Genomic DNA, 17,500 nt, shown 5'->3' with positions numbered 1-17,500 from the left:
AAAACACAAAAAAACCCGAAAAAAAAAAAAATTAAAAAAAAAAGAGTAATCCCGTCTTTCCCCCTCGCTGCCGCACCCGCACATTTTCGTGGGGCGGTCACCATTGCTCCGGCCGCTGCGGGGCCCACACCTGGGCACCTGCCAGCCTCACGGAGGCCTGCGTGCGTGCAGGGAATTCAAAATGAGAGAAACGGCCGAGGAAAACAACCCCACCCTTTGCAAAACAAGAAAGGATTCCCCCCTAATCCCGCCCCGGGGGCGGAGCGATCCAGCCCCGCCCCGTAGCACTAGCCCCGCCCCGCCCCGTAGCCCCGCCCCCACGTGGGAGCGCCCGTCCCGCGTTTCCCCGCCCCGACTCAGTGCGCATGCGCGGGACGCGGCGGGTGACGCGTTGTTGTGGCGCGGCGGGGAAGCACGTGAGGAGCGCGACGTCACCATAAACACTCGTGGGCAACATGGCGGCGGCGCCGCCGAGCGGACAGGTAACGGGGGCGGGCGGGGGCGTCGCCTGTCCCACATCTCCCCGCAGGGGTCGCGCCGGGACCGGCGCTGGGCCGCCCCGGCTGATGGGAGTCCCAGGTTAGCGACAGTTGTGCCGCTGCATGGCCGGGCGGGGGCTTTTACCCCCCTGCCCTGCGGGGTCTCCTCCTGAGGCCGCCCCTCGGGCGGGCCGGGCCCTGGCACCGGTCGCTGGTCCTGTGCGCCGGAGGGGGCCGCAGCCGGCGGGCGGGACTCGGGCCCTTCCCACACCTGTGGCCCGGGCCGCGTTCCGCGGCACCTCGGCTCTGGCCCCGGTCCCGGGTTGTCAGGGCACCGCTCTCCGCCGGAGGCGGGCGGCCCCGCGTCCGCGCTGGCGCTGAGCCGGAGGTGGAGGAACGGGACTTGTCCCTTCTACGTGGCCGCGTGTCCCAGCGGTGCTCAGGGACGGCGGTGGCCTTTCCCCCGCCGGCGCGCTGGCAGTGTGCGGGAACCCGCCTGGCGCGGGTACGTAGCCTTGGCAGTCGAATGGTTTGGTAATTGAAAGGTTGTTATGTGCCGCGGACCCTTGCCGAGTATTCCTGAGTGAAGCAGTAGACCATGACAAGGATTCAGATCTCAGGAGGGGGAAGGTACTGGCAACCCTCCCTGCCTCCCTCCTCCCCCGCCAACAGACACGGGTTGTGTCTGTATTGGTTTATTGTAGAAATATTTTTATTTCCTTACTGTCTTCTAAGTGCGTTACTTCGCAGTGCCGGGCTCCCGAGCACGTGGATCTTTTATTTAGGATTTAAAATCTCGGTGTCGTGTCTGACTGTGTATGTAGCCACGGTGAGTGTGTGACAGGCTGTGGAATCACTTTTCCAACATAAGGCAGAAAATGATTGTTTCAGCTCATGCTGATCTCTGCACAAGAGAACATGCATAATTAGCCACGTTGGCACTTCTCCGAGGATGCTGAATAGTGCACCCAGCTAGTGTAAAAATTCAGTAGAGATCTTGCTTTGTCCCAGTTTACCATATCTGTTTCAACCAGAACTCGTGGAGCAGGCAATTCGCGCATCTGGAGTTGATCCAGTTTTATTTTTATGTTCATTACTGTTGTTAGATGCTGTAAATATAAAGATAGCCTTACTGCCCTCCCAGCTGTTTCTAGCTATGCACATCCAGTTTTTATGTATACAGAGAATTTCTTTTTCTGATTTTGTGTATTTTAAGCTCAATTCAGAAGTTTATGGGATGATGGGAAATACTTCAATTTTTGCAGGTTGGTTCCCCCTCCCCCTTAGGCTTTTGTCAGGATCTTCTTCATGATGTTTCTTCTGAAAGCAGCTATATTGTCATAGTTTATATGAGAGGCTAAAACTACTGTGGATTAGTTGCTTGTGAATTTGCTATGTATTCATTGTCCCTCTAAAAGAAGCCTGTTTGCATGAGATTAAATCTCTTAAGGCATTGCAAAACTCTGTTTCAGTTATTCCACATCCACAATACTAATGCAACTTGTTAATGCAGCTTCTAATTCAGTAACATTCTTTGCCTCTTTTAATGCAGAGGAAAAATGACTTATATTTTCTCAAAGCGCATGAAGTGGATGGGCTGGTTTGAAGTTTCACTGCTCTTGGGAACAGTTCCATCCTTCTCTTTATTTTGCCACCTGTGTGTCACACTTCTGCTTTCTTGGATACTGTACTAATTCGATTTCTCAGTGGCTTTAGTGAGCTGAAATAACACATAAAACTGATTGTGCTTATTTTTATCCGCATTACTTTTCTGTTGGGAGCACACTGGACCACAGATTGGTCCTTTGGATGGCAGCACGTTTTTAGAAGGGCTCACAAACTAGTGGAACTTCACTCCAGCTGAAATAAACACTGTGTAAGTTGGTACAGCATTCTCACGTCAGGCATTTTGTATTTCAGCGTGTTTCCAAGCTGTTGGTGTCGTGAATTAATTACACTGTTCATTATGGTAGTGTGGTGTTGTAATGAGGTGTTTCAAGCGGTACCTTTCTGCAAGAGTAGTAGGCATTAGTTTGTGGGGTGCTTTAGTCTCACTTGGCAGATCTTATCACATGGAAGTGATGTATTTTAATGTATGGGTTATTTTCTGCAAAATATTACACCAAGTAATTCTATGGAATGTGCATGACAGTATATTAAGCAGTTGGGAGAGCCTTCATTGTCTCAGCTTTCATGAAGTTTTGTTTTAGCAAACTATGTAAGATTGTGGTTTCTCTTATATTTTTACTCTGTTTGCCTTCCTCTTCCTCATTTTTTTAAATTCGTAGACATGATTAATATCAGTGGATTCAGAACTTGGCTATTTAATATAGTCTCTGGTTTCTGCTCTATACATTAATGGAATATGAATTATAAATTTGGTTACCTCACATACTACTTTACCTGGATTTTTGTCCTGTTATTTTTTTCTTACTGTTTCCTGTCTCAGAATGTTCTTATCAGTGTTTTTTCTATATGGATGGTTAACTCAGTTCAGGAAAACTTAAGTTAATGCAGTTGAGTTCTGGAGTCGTGACTCATTCTTTATTAATGACCATCTGCCCTAGAACAGAGTGTGCTTCAGTTTTTTGCCCTTTCTTAGAGTTGCCATTTTTTTCTGCACGTAACTTGGCAATAAAGTCTTTTGTTTTCAGAGCTTTTGACTTCATGCATGAAGACAGGTGTATTTTTTCTCTTTTTGTTGCTTAGCAAATGAGAGTTTCTTTACTATATTTTGGAGAACTGACTGTGGACTCACACTTATAACCATGTTAGAAAATGAGGTAAAAAGTTGTGTATGGAGAGAAGTACAAACTTCAGTTTTAGCCTGTCAGTGTATAGGCTATTATTGCAACCGGTCTAAAGACAGTAACAATTTTTTTTTATGTTCTTGGAGTTCAGAGTATCTTCAGCACAAGTGCTGTTAGATCTTTCTCAAATTACTAATTGACACGTGGGCTGTCAGAGAAGTTATTTTGCACTTGACTATGCTCTTGCTCTTGGAGTTAAACTTCAGAGCATTAACTGGCCAAACGTCTGAGCTTTAGTTCTTAAGCTCAGATGTTTGGCCAGTTCAGAAACTAGAAGTGTTCAAGTGGTACTGTAGCTGTTACTAAACAATAATGTTCTAAGTGCTGTATTGTTGGGGGATGGGATGTGTGTTTACAGTTGAGTTTGGTTTTTTTTCTTATAACCAGGACTAGCCAAGAGATTTCAAATGTGGTATGTTAAAATTAGCTTTGCATCCTTCAGGTAGTTTGCTGGCACACATGCAGTGAATTATTTTAGGTGTATATGTATTCTGTAGTATAGGCAGTTTCTTGCTCCACCTTGTACTCGTTAAATTTGGGTGCACAGAGGCTGCTATAATATGCTTGTTTGTTGTAACTTTTTCAGCCTTTATAATTTACTATGTATACAATCATTATTCTTTGTGTTTATATTGTACTTTGTAGGTTTTATTTGAACAGAATTTAAATTTGAATTTAGTTAAGGGTCATTAGGCTTGAACGTAAAGCAGTTCAGTGATAATTGTGAAATTTCTGTATCTTCTTTCTGTTTTCTATTCATTAAGGATTTCTCTTCACAAAAGTGCTCACAATAGGAACAGCACGTTACCACCCCAAGCTCTTACTCTCGGTACCCTGAATAGACTTGTATTTGCACTGATATCCCACTATTAATGGATATTGTAGTAGGTTGACCCTGGCCAGATACCAGGTACCCACTAAAGCTGCTCTCTTACTCTCCCCTCTGCAACTAGACAGAGGAGAAAACAAAACAGCTAAGAATTCATGAGTAGAGATAAGAGCTGGGAGAGGTCAGTGACTGATTACCTTCACGGGCAAAACAAGCCTCAAAGTGGGGATAGGACTTACATTTATTACTAACAGGATAAGAGCCAAAGAGTGAGAAATAAAACAGTCTTAAAAACACCTTCCCCCCACTCCTCCTTCCTTCCATGTTCTCCCTTCTTCCCTCAAGCAGTGCAGGGGGACGGGGAATGGGGGTTTCGGTCAGTTGTTGTTTCTGCCACTGCTCAGGGAGAGGAGTCCTTCCCCTGCTCCCGTGGGGTCCCTCCCACAGGAGACAGTCCTTGATGGACCTCTCCAGCGTGAGTCCATCCCTCGGGCAGCAGTTCTTCCCAAACTGCTGTCCTGTGGATCAGTCCTCCATGGGGTGCAGTCCTTCATGAATGAGCTGTACCGACCTGGGTCCCCCCAGGGGCCACAAGTCCTACCTGGGAAAAACCTGCTCCAGTGTGGGCTTCCCTCTCCACGGGCCATGGGTCTCTGGCAGGACCCTGCTCCATCCTGGGCCTCTCAGGGTCACAGCTTCTTTCATGCATCCACCTGCTCCAGCATTGGTTCTTCCATGGGCTGCAGGTGGGTCTCTACACCCCGATGGTCCTCCATGGGCTGCAGGGGCACAGCTGCTCCACCATGGTCTGCACCACGGGCCGCAGGGACCTCAGCTCTGGTGCCTGGAGCACCTCCTGCCCCTCCTTCTGCACTGACCTTGGTGTCTACCTTGTTATTCCCATGTTCTCACTCTGCTCTTCCCTGACTGGAATTTTTTTCTATGCAACAACCTTCTGTTCTTAAATATGTTATCACAGAGCTGTTACTATCACTTCTAATTGGCTCGGCCTTGGCCAGTGGCAGGAAGTCCGTCTTGGAGCTGGGTGGCATTGGCTCCATGGGACAGGGGAAGCTTCTGGCAGCTTCTAACAGAAGCCACTCCTGTAGCCCCGCCCCTGCTACCAAAACTCAGCCACAGAAACCCACTACATATATGTAGCAGAAATATTTTGTGTTTCAAGAGATTGGCAGAGCTTGAAAAATGTACTGTTGTCAAGCAGGAAACCTTTCGTATGATACATGGTTCCTGGTGTTGTGAGCTTTCTCCTGTTTGTCACAGTATGAACAGTATTTGTGGGATTCTGTCCCTCCTCACCCCACCCCCACTTAGAAACTTGGTGTTTTTAAGACTTTATCAGGGTGTGAAATTTTACTGTCTTAGGAAAAAAGTTGAGCCATAGGCTAAGCAAACAAAAGACATAAAAGGCTAGATGATCTTTAAGGTCCCTTCCAGCCCAAACCATTCTATGAATCTATGATTTATATTTTATTAAAATTTGAATGCCAGAAGTTGTAGCATATCTTCTGTGGAGCAGAAGATCATGTTGGTCAAGTAATGTTAACTTGACGTTTTGTGGAGCACTCAAATGTGCTCGCACCTGGTCATTGGAAGCAGGCTCTTGATGCAGTAGGTACTTCAACACCCGGTGACAGTTAAGCAGTGGATATGTGAATAAGCTCTGGGCAAACCTCGGCTATTCCAAAGAGGGAGATGGAAATTCAAGCAGCAAAATGCAGAGTTGAGTTATGTTTTAAATTCAGTTATATTTCTTCTTACTTAAAGCTTAATTCTAAACTAAGATGCTTTCTTTTGTGGATGTAAGATCTCTCAGGCCAACCATTGCCTAAATTGAATTTATTTTAATGGCCTGTAATTGTTTCCTTATGGTGTTGAATCTTTTGTTCTGTTTACTTCCCTTCAGAATATGAAAATAAGGTGCTGCACGGCTGCTATATCTGTTGTTACTGTTTGTGGACAGACCCATTTTTCTTTAATTTGTAGTCTGTGGAGCATTCAAATTTTCTTACTCTTTGACTTTCTTATAAAGCACACCTGCTTGCTGCTTCAGCTCTTGAATCCACAGCGAGGTCCTTTACCTGATTCTTTAATACAAGGCAAAAATGAAGTAACTGTTATTGAAAAATTGTTAAAATCAGGATTTGCACAGTGCAATAATTACTGACTCCAGAGCAGTGGCTGATTCACTATACAAATGCTGCAAGCTGTGTCTGTTATGAGAAGCTGGATGGCGTCTTGGCAGAGTAATGCTGGCCCCAAGCTGTACTCTCTGGCAGAAAAGGAGAGTGAGTTGAACACATTCTCCAAGAACATAGGGTATGAGTGTGAAGTGTCTGAAACATGGGATGAGCTAACTGGGAGAGTTGCAGCGCTTCTCCATTCTCTTACATGTCCTCAGTTTGGCAGGTTATTGGTGTGTGTTACAGACCTAACAGGAGTTACAAGTTATGAATGATCAGTGCCATGGTCACAGCTAGTACTTAGGTGCCCAGCACAGGCAAGGTGGAAAATGGCAGGACCATCCTGTTCTGTGTAGATCTTAGCTCTCCTTTTTTTGTTTTCTACACCTCATAGGCTTAGGGTGCAATGTTGTCATCTTTCACTAGCTGGTAGCACAGGGCTGTAAATTGCCATCAAATGGCAAGCATTAAGTCACAAAGCTTTGCTTGTGTTCTGGCATATATTGTAATTGTGGGTGTGGTATGCTGGAGGCTTCTGCTTATGGGTATCTTTGGCAATAAAAGCTACAAACATGTCCTGTTGACTGCTCATTGTTAGCAATACAGTAAAGATACGGAGATATGAATTGTCCATGCCGTGTCCTTATGATATTAAGAATGATACAATTTCTTTCTCAGAAAATGTTACTGGGGTTACAGTGGGACTTCAGAAAGCTATTTTTTGCTGGACATGGACTATAAATACTTGAACAGTTTTTCCATAACCTTAACTAGCATATGCCATGACGCGTAAATTGAGCCTACATCCTGCTGCTTCCATCTGTTTTTTTTTCATAGTAGGTGGATAGACAACTATTGCTTTGTGCAGCTTTCCTGAATTTTCTCTTCTGTTTCCCTGTTTATACAGACCCTCAGTCAGTGTATGAGTTGGAATAGCTGTTATCTCTGTGTGGTACTATGCTTTCTATGACTGCTTAGAATGAATTGTGAATTCACCTTTGACTTCTGTAGCACCTATAGAAAAAAAAAAACCCCAAACAATCAGGTCAAGGTGGCTTACCAGCATTCGAAAACTCTTGCATCGATTTTTATCTTTTGGTAGGATTCTGAAACAGACAGGCAATGGGTCTAGTTTTTATTCTGTAGAACTGGAAAAATAAATATGGTGTGAGTCATGCTTGCTGTCTGACAGCGTGGACTTGCTCAACAAGCAGGAAAGACCGATGAATGTAAGCTTCCTGGGTACACAGTATTTCAAACTTGAAATTTTAGGATTATTAAAAAGTAATACTTTAATAATCTTTTTTCCCACCTTCTCCATAATTTTCTCATATAAAAACATTGCCAACTGAATGCTTTCACAGTCATAAGTTGCCTTAGGTAGTCATGCTTATGATTGGAAGCATTCTAGGAACTTTAGGATACCAGGGATGGATAAATCTGGAAACTGTTCTGCATAGAGCTAGCTTTAATGAATGAAATGTCTCAAATGTCTTAAATGCCTGAAAACCTTTCAGTAATTCTGATACATGTACAGCTACCAGGTATAATTAAAATTTGTTTGAAATCAAGTAATTTTCAAAGTTGTTCAGCTCCTGTCACATTACATGTTCATTTGCTTTGGATGTGTTGGTGTGTGCCTTTGACAAACACTCTTCTTTTTTCATTTGTGTTTTTTTTGTGGGACCAGCAGGGTCTGGCTTTCATTTATGTAATAACATCTAAACCTGAGAAACATGCATCTCTTGGACAGTTCAACAGATGTTTGCAAACAGGTATGGAAGAAAAAACAAAATCGTCATTGTTTAAATGTGTAGTTTGGCCTTTCATTGCTGGACAGCTGTTTTGGCCCTGAGCATCTGAGTAACAGATGCTGCTTTTCTTCCCTGGGCTTCTATTTCTGCAACCAGTGGATTGACTGTGCAGAGCACAGAATTCTGATTAGGTGGATAGGTTGAAGGGCCGTGATACTGGGGTGAGGGATACCTTTGGGTTTTGATTAAAACCCAAGGGACGTGTTAACTTATCGCCTGTGGTGTGCACTTATTGACATGAACTTGTCTTTTTTTTCATGATGTGCTTATTGATTTTGTGTAGACTTAGAGGAAGAGTGATGGCTCTAATCATATGAAAAAGCAAATGAAAGATTGAGCTTGACTCTACCTGCTTCTCACCTTTGAAAAAGAGACTATGATGAAATCTGTAAAATAACGAATAGTACAAAATGAAGGTGAGCCAGTGGTGTGTTTTGCTGTCTCGTGATATAGGAAGTATAATGGACTAATTGAACTGATGACATCCTTTAAAACTCTTTAATTCTTTCACACAGTGGGTAATGAGGCCTTCGTAGTTCACAAATGTCCATCACTAAAGGCAAAAAGTTATAAAGATGTAAAGAGATTGAGTTGCTTTTCTGTGCAGAGGGTGTTGAGAGGTAATACTGAGGCAGATTTAGGTCAGGTTTGGAGGGATTATAGTTATTCCAACTGCTAATAAGGGGGCAGTGGTCTCATTATCCTGCCCTGCTTGTATGTAGTTCCTTCTAGTGTCTCCATATGTACCAGGATCTCACTACATAGATTTTGCATGCACACTTTACACAAGTCTTTCGTATTTTAATGATGCTTCTGATTGTCCTCCAACATTTTCTGTCTTTTCTCTCACATGTTATTTCAAGACATTCATCTTTCATGTTCTGCAGTAACCTACTCTTTAGGCAAGAGGCAGTGTATGATGCTGTTGCCTAGTTTTGAAATGTCTGTTCTCCTGGCTGCTGAAGAGGTCCAGGTGTGCTGGCTGACCAGGCATTTCCTTGATTGTTGTGCTGCAGAGGCACTGAGCAAATGGACCTTTGTGGAGCTTTGTGGACCATGCGTGGGATTGAGCTACACAGTGTAATTCCAGTTGTCTACTGTTGGATGGGGTTTTATTCAAACCTAACTATTGACATTCTTTTTATTTTATACTTTCGGTATTACTAATTACTTGTATGTGTAATTTAGCATTACTTTTCCTCTTTGAATAGCTTACCAGTGTTGCAATACCATAAAAAAAAGAATTTGTTGCAAACTACATTTTACTGTAAGGTGCTGTAACAATACTTAGTAGCATTTTTGAATTTTAAGCTTGATAAGGATATTGTGTGAAATACAGTTGCCCAGTGTAGCTAATCTTCAGGTGCTACTACTGTAGAATCATATTTTCAAAATCTATTTGTTCAAACACAGTTATGGAGTTAATCTTACAAGTACTGCTGAACAGAGCAGCTCAGTATTTGCAAAAATTAAAGGATGGTAACTTCTAAAATGTTTTGCATTGGGATTAACTGTGAAAAAGCACTTTCTAGATATTCTTTTGTATGATTAATGCCATCTCTTTCTTCAAATTAGTTATGTTATTGTGTCTTCTAGACTCCAGTCAACAGTTGGAAAAAATAAATACAAGTTTGCACTTGTTATTGGATAAGAAAAATCTTAACAGCTTGGCCTTCTAGCCTCTCAAACTTGGAGAAGTTTTTTTTCTTGAGTAATAGTAGGAGGGAAATAAGCTGCATTGTGAGAAGTCCTCTGTTTTACAAATACCCTCCAAACTTCTGAGCATATTCTTTGGTTTTATCACCTGTTTTGGTGGAGGGCAGGGCAGGGAGCTGATGCTGTTACGAAGATTTTTTAGTTGCATGACAGCTGTGGCATTGGGAACACATTTTCTTTTCCCATGAAAGGAATCATTTGTGCTTCTGAGAGATTAATGAATTGAAAATAATAAAAACAATTATTAGATTGCATACTTTCTAGACTGAGAAGGTATACCTTGTGATATATTATTGGCAAAAGTGCTCTTCTATCAGTATAACTCTTAATACTAATAGGGTTTTTTTCTGGAGCAGCTATCTCAGTGATAGATAACTGGTTCATATTTCTAACTAGTTGTCATGATAGATCAGGCCCAATTAACTAGAAGGTAAAATTTAAATAAATTTCAAGGTTACCTTGTTTAAACAGGAACTGAATTTGAAAACAGATAGTTGGTAGAAATAGAAGGAAGATTTTTTTGGATAGAAAAGAGAAAAAAGTACTAATAGAGAAAAGGAAAGAAGGCTTCCAGTATGTGAAAGGTAATAATAATCCTTCAAGAGGGCAATATACTAAGTGACCTTTAGAAGTTTCTTCCAAGTGATTTAAACAGGACACTTCAGAAATTTCTTGCTTGTGTAAAAGGAAGGGAAGTTTAAGAACAAAAACTAAACCAGAAAGGGTGATTTAAGTGAATTTTACTGCTATTTTTAAGCCATGTTTTCTCATCTGGCTAGTTAAGCTTACACACTTAACGTTTTAGTTTACTGGCCTGACTGCAAATGTGATGATTTTAAAAACTTGACAAATAAGAAAGTGAGAAAAAGAGATACTGATACTTTAGTACCAGTGGAATACAGTATCTGTTTCTGATCAGTTGAGAATTACTAGGTTTTGCCTTCAAAAATATGTATTTCTTAAATCAGTGTTTACAGCTTGGGTTGAAAATGAACATGGTTCTAAAACAATTATTGTTACTATTTGATGTATTTCACTTTCACAAAATTGAAGGGACTTTTCACTCTTCTTTTAGAGTTGTGTAAAACAGAACCCATTTGCATTGTTATAGAGCCTGCTGAATTTTGACAGACAAGAGTTCTGAATTTTTGTTTGTTTGTTTTTTTGTAAGAGCATGATCAGAATGCTGTGGGGAGTTTTGTAAATGCTTAAATGCAAAAGTTACATGGGCAGTGTGCACTCCCACAAGCCTTTCTTATCCGTCATGTATTCTACCTTTCAGATGGAATCTTTGCCACTGGCCCTGAATGTAGGACTAGGCATTTAATCTCAGACTGCAATTTTTTAGATCTATGGAGTTCATCTTTCGTAAACCAGGTGGTCCATTTTAAATTTAGATTAAGGTTATAATTTCAACATGCTTAACAGCATCTGGGGGAAGGGCAACTGTATAAGAAAGCCTTCTAATGTCTTAAAAACTGTATAGTGTTTCCATATGAACTTCTGCCTGCTGACTTAAGAAGTGCTAGGTATGGAGTGTGTTTTCTTGTGGTATACTGACAAAGTAGTAACAGTATGTTGCTTAGAGAGGAAGTTTGACAAGTTCTATTTTCTATGGTTTCTTGATTTAAGTAAGTGAAATACTTAGATCTTGGAGGTGGGTTACCTTTGTAACAAAACCCCTAACAAGGTAGAGGTGTTCATTTCAACTTCTGTAGGCGAGTCAAAATGATAATGAGAACCACAGGAGAGAGAAACAATTTTAAACATTTTAAAACCTTCTTTTTTTTTTTCATTACCCATTTTGTTATAGGTTGTGTATGAGCAAGATGGAGTTTTCATTCATTCATCCTGTGGAAAAAATGATGACCAGGACAACTTAATAGCAGGAATACTACGTGTCATAGAGAAGGTATTTGCATAATACAGTTATGGAAACTTTGTATATTTGTTGGCAAAACACATAAAATGGTTGGCAAGCCCTTTACTTAAAAAGGCATTTAGGATTTTGTAAATGAAAAAATATCACATAATGTTTGACATTGTCTGCATCATTTATATGTATATGTAAGTTGTGCCATAATCATACCATGAATAAATAGTGTGATAGGTACTTTGTTGTGTAGTGTTGAATGTTTTATGATTGTTTGTATTGTAGGAAAATGAAGTAGTAGTAGACTGGAGACCACTGGATGAGACTTTGGATACTTCTAATATTCTCTGTGCTGGAAAGGTATGTTTGTTAGTTATCTGTGTTCTTCATTCTGTTTCTCCAGAGATTTTATTTTGTGTTAACTAATGCATAGGTGATCTTGTAACTGGAAGCAAAACTTCTTTATCATTGATATTAATAGCTTCATGTAGGAATCTTATTTGTGTACTGCAGCCCAGGTTATTAGGATACATGTGTAGGTTGACTGCATTTAGTTTTTACTTGGCTCACGAATAAAATAGAGGAGACTAACCATATGAATAGCAAAGACAAAGTGAGTGTTAAGTATATCGCATCACCAGTCCCTCTGCATCTACTATGTTGTAGTCTGGTGAATCACTCTTCATAGTTAGACACAAAACTGAGAGGTGCTGTTCTAATGCAAAATAAAAATAGAAGTCTGGGGGGCTTGCAAGATGCAATGGTATGTGGTATTTAGGTGGTATTAAGATAATGTGACTAAAGATGAAAGATTTAAATTTTACATTTAAATAAAAAGTTTATGTTGATAAAGTTTGTAAGAGAGGCAAGGATATTTTAGTATGTTGAATTCATTAAGTAAATCCACTTAGTCATAAGTCCAAATTTCCTGTGTTGAACTGTATCATGTTTCTGAGGATTTTAATACATTTTGTTTTAATATATGAAATGAAGATGCTGGTTCTTCATGTTGGATCTGGGAAACTAGCTTAGTTTTCATGTCTTGTGGTTTTTGATAGTTGCTTTTGTTGTTTTTCTCAGGATTCTAGTTCTGTTGTGGAGTGGACTCAAACTCCTAAAGAAAAATGTTCCCGAGGAGCAGACCGTCCAAGTAGTTATGAAGCAGAATGGGACATGGTCACCACAGTCTCTTTTAAGAAGAAACCTCATTCAAATGGAGGTACTTAAAAATAAGTGTGGAGGGCTTTTTGTTTGTGGGGTGTTCTGGGGTTTTTTTTCATTATTGTAACTTGTAACTGAAGAATTGCCTTTTAGACACAGTAAAATGGATTTTATTAGAACTTGAAAAGCTAGGATTCATTTGTGGTAAGAGGTGAATCTCTGCATGTGGAAAAAAATTCACAAATAGAATAGCTGTCATCTGCCTCCAATCTATTTTTTCCTTTGAATTGCTAGAGAATTGTATTGAAAATGAACATTAAACCAGACTTCTTGCTGTGACAATCATTAGATGAAGTGGCAATTTTATCTGCATTGGACTCTTGCATTCTTTGAAACAAATGGAATTCGAACTAGGTCATGTTAGAAATAAAAATAGAAAATAAGTGGTTTACTACTCAAATGCCTTTCCATACTGCAGCAGCAGGGGGAGATGGAATGTGCAGTTTTGTGTTCGTGGGTCTTTTATATGGTCTTTTTTTACTTTGGCAGATAATTTTGTAGCTACACAATTTTTGTTGTAGTGTCTCGGTAGAGATGTTGAAAAACAAGTTGTGGAGAAAGGACAGTGATTCTCAAGTAATCTTTTTTTTTCTGATTCTCCCATTGTGGTTTTTTTTATACTACTTGTTTTCCATGTATTATTTCACAGCCTATAACTGGGGATTTTTTGCTTGTTTCACCATCTTTATGATGGTTTTAAATGTTACCTATGTCATGAGTGCAGGGTTTGGACTTCAGATTATGAATGTTTTTGGGTAAAGCACAGTCCTTGCTCCTTAAATACTCTGTTTGAGAGAAGCTTTGCGTTCTAGCGATATATATCTATCTATATATATATAGAGAGAGAGATATTGATCTCTATATAGCTAAGCCCAGCATCTCTGTTGAGTATAGAGGGTTTATTGCATCACTAGTTTGTACTGATTTTTCATCTTCAGGCACCAGAGCATGTCTTCATCCCCAGTGAGTGTCACTGAGCACTACTGACTTGAATTTTGCTCTTTGCTACTTCTTGCTTGTTTCCAGTTGCTGTAATTTGATGGGAGTAGGCCGGGGTGTGTGCCAAATTCCTTCTAGGCATGCTGGCAATTTTGTGTCCTCTAGTAAAGTAAAATTTAATTCCTTCTCTGTAAATGTATACAGTCTTGCACAGAGTGTATACATGCTTCCACAGTACGGGAGAGAGGGGTGAGGGGAAGGTTTTCAGTTCCTTCACCCTTCCTTTGGTAGCAGTCTTACACAACACATGGCTAATAACTGTGGGCGTCAGTATTGTAATGTATATCGTGCACTACATGGTGGAGGTACTGGTTGGATTTAGCTTGCTGCTGGTATTTGATATGGCAGTTGTACGTTTAACTGCTGGATCACCTCTGTCATAGAATTGTAGAATATCCTGAGTTGTAAGGGACCCACAGGGATCACCAAAGTCCAACTCCTGGCCTTGCACAGACAACCCCAGGAATCATACCATGTGCCTGAGAGCGTTGTCCAAACGCTTCTTGAACTCTGTCAGGCTTGGTGACTACTTCCCTGGGGAGCCTGTTCCAGTGCCTGACCATCCTCTGGGTGAAAAACCTTTTCCTGTAAGCTATAAGTACAGCTTTAGGGGAGCAGTCTGATGGACTTGCTCATTATTTTAGAAGTCTGTAGAAGACTAACTTCAGAAATAGCAGTTAGTGTGCATTTTATTATTAGAACCAATGCTGGGGTTTATATTTTGGGTTTGTTTTTTAGGAACAGTGACAGATATGATGCATTTGTATTTGCTAACACTGGAAGTCAAACTGAAATCATGTGGTAATTTTGTTTTTAAGATGCTACAACTCATGCAAATGGAGAAAGCAAGTGGTCATTCCTGTTCAGTTTGACAGATCTGAAATCAATCAAACAAAACAAAAAAGGCATGGGATGGTCCTATTTGGTGTTCTGTCTGAAGGATGATGTGAAGCTTCCGGCTCTTCACTTTCATCATGGAGATAGCAAACTATTGATTAAATGCCTTGAAAAGCATGTTGCGCTGGATGAGTAAGTATCAGACAGTTTAGTTCTGTAAAATACAGATTATTGGTTTACTTAAATCCTGTAATGAATTTCAGATAAGTAGAATCAATTTTCAAGGTGACTAAAACTGTGATTTCACATATACATTTGGAATGTAAACTGAAGTTTTAAAATTGTTGGATCGATTTATGAAATATTTTAGAATCTGTTGAAGTGTTACTAGTTTCGAATGCCTTGGTAGCTCCCTCTAGTGGGTGCAGAAGCTTTTTAAGGGGACAAGTCAAGAAGACCAAAGGAGAGGCTACTGGGGCGGCAGGATGAACTTGTAAATAAGAATATTCTCTATACAGCTGTTGATTAAAAAATCCAGGATGACAACTTCATTTTAAATCCTGAGGTTTTCTCTAGGTTCCAAATTAATTCTTCCTTAAGCCTCCTTTCACTTAGTTTCATAATTTCACAGCTTTGCAGGCATGGGGAAATACTGTCGTCGTGCCACCCCCCACCTCTCTCCCTTTCCCCCAGAGGAAATTGTTCCTTTTTGAGCAGACTGCTCTGTGTTTACTTATTTGTGGATACCTTCTGACCAGTTGCTGGTAGGCTGGGGCAGGTTTTTGAGGCAAGTGGTGTAGCAACCACTTGAAAAACACCTGTGTTGTATGGTGAGTCACTGAAAGCTTTATATCAGGTCTGTGTGATCTGTTGCCGATGTACTGCAGCAACATATTTCAATTTTTCTAACCCAATTGCTAAAATGAGACAGGGAAACTTGAGGTGTTGTTCAAGCTTGCAGGGTGTGCTGAGCTGCTTAGTTTAGTATTGTCACCTTGAACAGTTCTAAGCATTAATGAATGCAAGAGCAGATACTTCAGGAACTTTAAAGCAGAAAGCAATGGCAGTATGGAAAATAGATGAACTTCAGCATTGAGCTGAGCAGGAACTTCCAGTTTTAGTTTTCTTATCCAGTTAAAGTCTGCTTCTGGCACCAAATTCTTTTCTGGGGTCTAGTAATGAATTATGATGATAATTTTTTCTGAGGAAGGAGAAAAGAACAAATATGCCATCCAAGTTGTGATAATAACAAACTTAATCTGCATGTTTCTGTTGTTTCCTAATGTTTATTCATTCTTTAGTACTTAATGCATCTAAGCTCACAATCTCATTTAGGAAAAGATGTTTACTCAGCTTCTTGGATGCCACAAGCAAATACTCGGCAGCATAATTACTTGTTATCCCAATTTCTAGTTTACAGTATGTGGGATATTGATATTAAGGCCAAAATTTTAGCTTATCTCTAAATTATCTTTCTCTCATAGGTATTTTCTTATGTTCCTATTACCTCAAAAGTTTTTGCCCTTCTCTAACACCATTCCTTATAAAATGTCACATCATTGATGAAATTAGTGGTTATGAAGTGACTAAACTCACACAAAATATTTGTAATTTGTTGCTTTAAGGATTATGTGCTTCCTAATTTGGTTGCACTGGTCTAATATTGAGAAAACACTATGTGTATGGGTGACATTTTCTAACTCACAGGATTATGAGTAAGTTTAAGAAAGTGTCTAGCTCACAAATTTTTGAACATTACCGAAGTAACTGTTGATGCCCACCTGACTGTCCAGAAAGAGCGTTTAATTAAAAAGGAGATATGGTACAAAGTTTTCATTCTTTTAGTTAAGGCAAACATAATACGTGACTTGTCCTTGCCCCTGTGCTGCTTTTTAGCAAAAGCCAGTTCAGCTTCATTAACTGTTGCTGCCTCAGAACTATGACTATGATGTCTGGCTGTCTCAAAATGAGATCTCTTGTTGCATTTCATATCCGTCAGTGTTAACAGTGTCCTGTCCTGTTGGAACAGGGTAGAGATAAGGCTTATTAAAGTTCTTATCTTTGACTTTAATAACATGGTAGATGATGCAGGTGCTAATAAAAAGAAAAGTAATTTTTCTTTCAAAGACTGGAAGTAGTGGATTTAAACTTTGGGAGAGAGCAGTAGAGAGGTATTTTATAAATATAAGTCTGTGTGATGGATTAGAGTCAGATGGCAAAGTGCTTGGCTTTCTCCTGTCTGACTTCAAACTCCAAGGCTTGAATGTCAGCCTGCTTTCTGAGCTGTTCTGTCTTCTGTCACCTATTGAGCAGTAAATTTGTGATTGAGGAGCTGGTTGAGGAAGTGATGGGGTGCCTGTGCAGAAGAAGGAGACAAAATAGGATATTGCACTGGGAGAGGGTGTGAGAACAAAAGAACAGATTAAATACTAGGAGCAGCATGGTTCCACTGTCTTTGTTATTGTTTTCATCTGCCTGTGCAAGCCTGTCGAGAAGTAAATGTTGTATTGAATGAGAGTGAGCAAATACAGTGTTAGGCCAAATCAGGTTTGTGTTCCTTTAGCTTTTGGAGTCTACACAGAAATACATTTGTACTGAAATGGTTCTGTTTCACAATACAGTGGCTCTGGTGTTTTTTAAGCTCCTACCAGTATGAATCTTAGAATTATTCTGACAGTGTCTCTTGTAATACTGTTGGTTAGAAATGCATAGATGTGTTTC

General features: G+C 40.4%; 1 protein-coding gene across 1 annotated transcript in view; it reads left to right on the top strand.

The window, feature by feature from the left end:
* Positions 1–398: 398 nt before the first annotated feature.
* Positions 399–17,500, top strand: part of TBC1D15 (TBC1 domain family member 15) — a 35,490-nt gene continuing 18,388 nt past the window's right edge. The window contains exons 1-5 of the mRNA XM_027721946.2: positions 399–482; positions 11,663–11,761; positions 12,008–12,082; positions 12,803–12,941; positions 14,761–14,971. Coding sequence (XP_027577747.1) covers positions 456–482; positions 11,663–11,761; positions 12,008–12,082; positions 12,803–12,941; positions 14,761–14,971 — 551 coding nt within the window. The 5' untranslated portion in view covers positions 399–455. The remainder of the gene's footprint in view (positions 483–11,662; positions 11,762–12,007; positions 12,083–12,802; positions 12,942–14,760; positions 14,972–17,500) is intronic.

Source organism: Pipra filicauda, unplaced genomic scaffold, assembly GCF_003945595.2.
Source record: "Pipra filicauda isolate LSUMZ 115617 unplaced genomic scaffold, ASM394559v2 scaffold93_size3172892_pilon, whole genome shotgun sequence".
NCBI classification, from domain to species: Eukaryota; Metazoa; Chordata; class Aves; order Passeriformes; family Pipridae; genus Pipra; species Pipra filicauda.
Note: the sequence above shows the minus strand (reverse complement) of the source record. Positions and strands in the feature narration are given on the sequence as shown.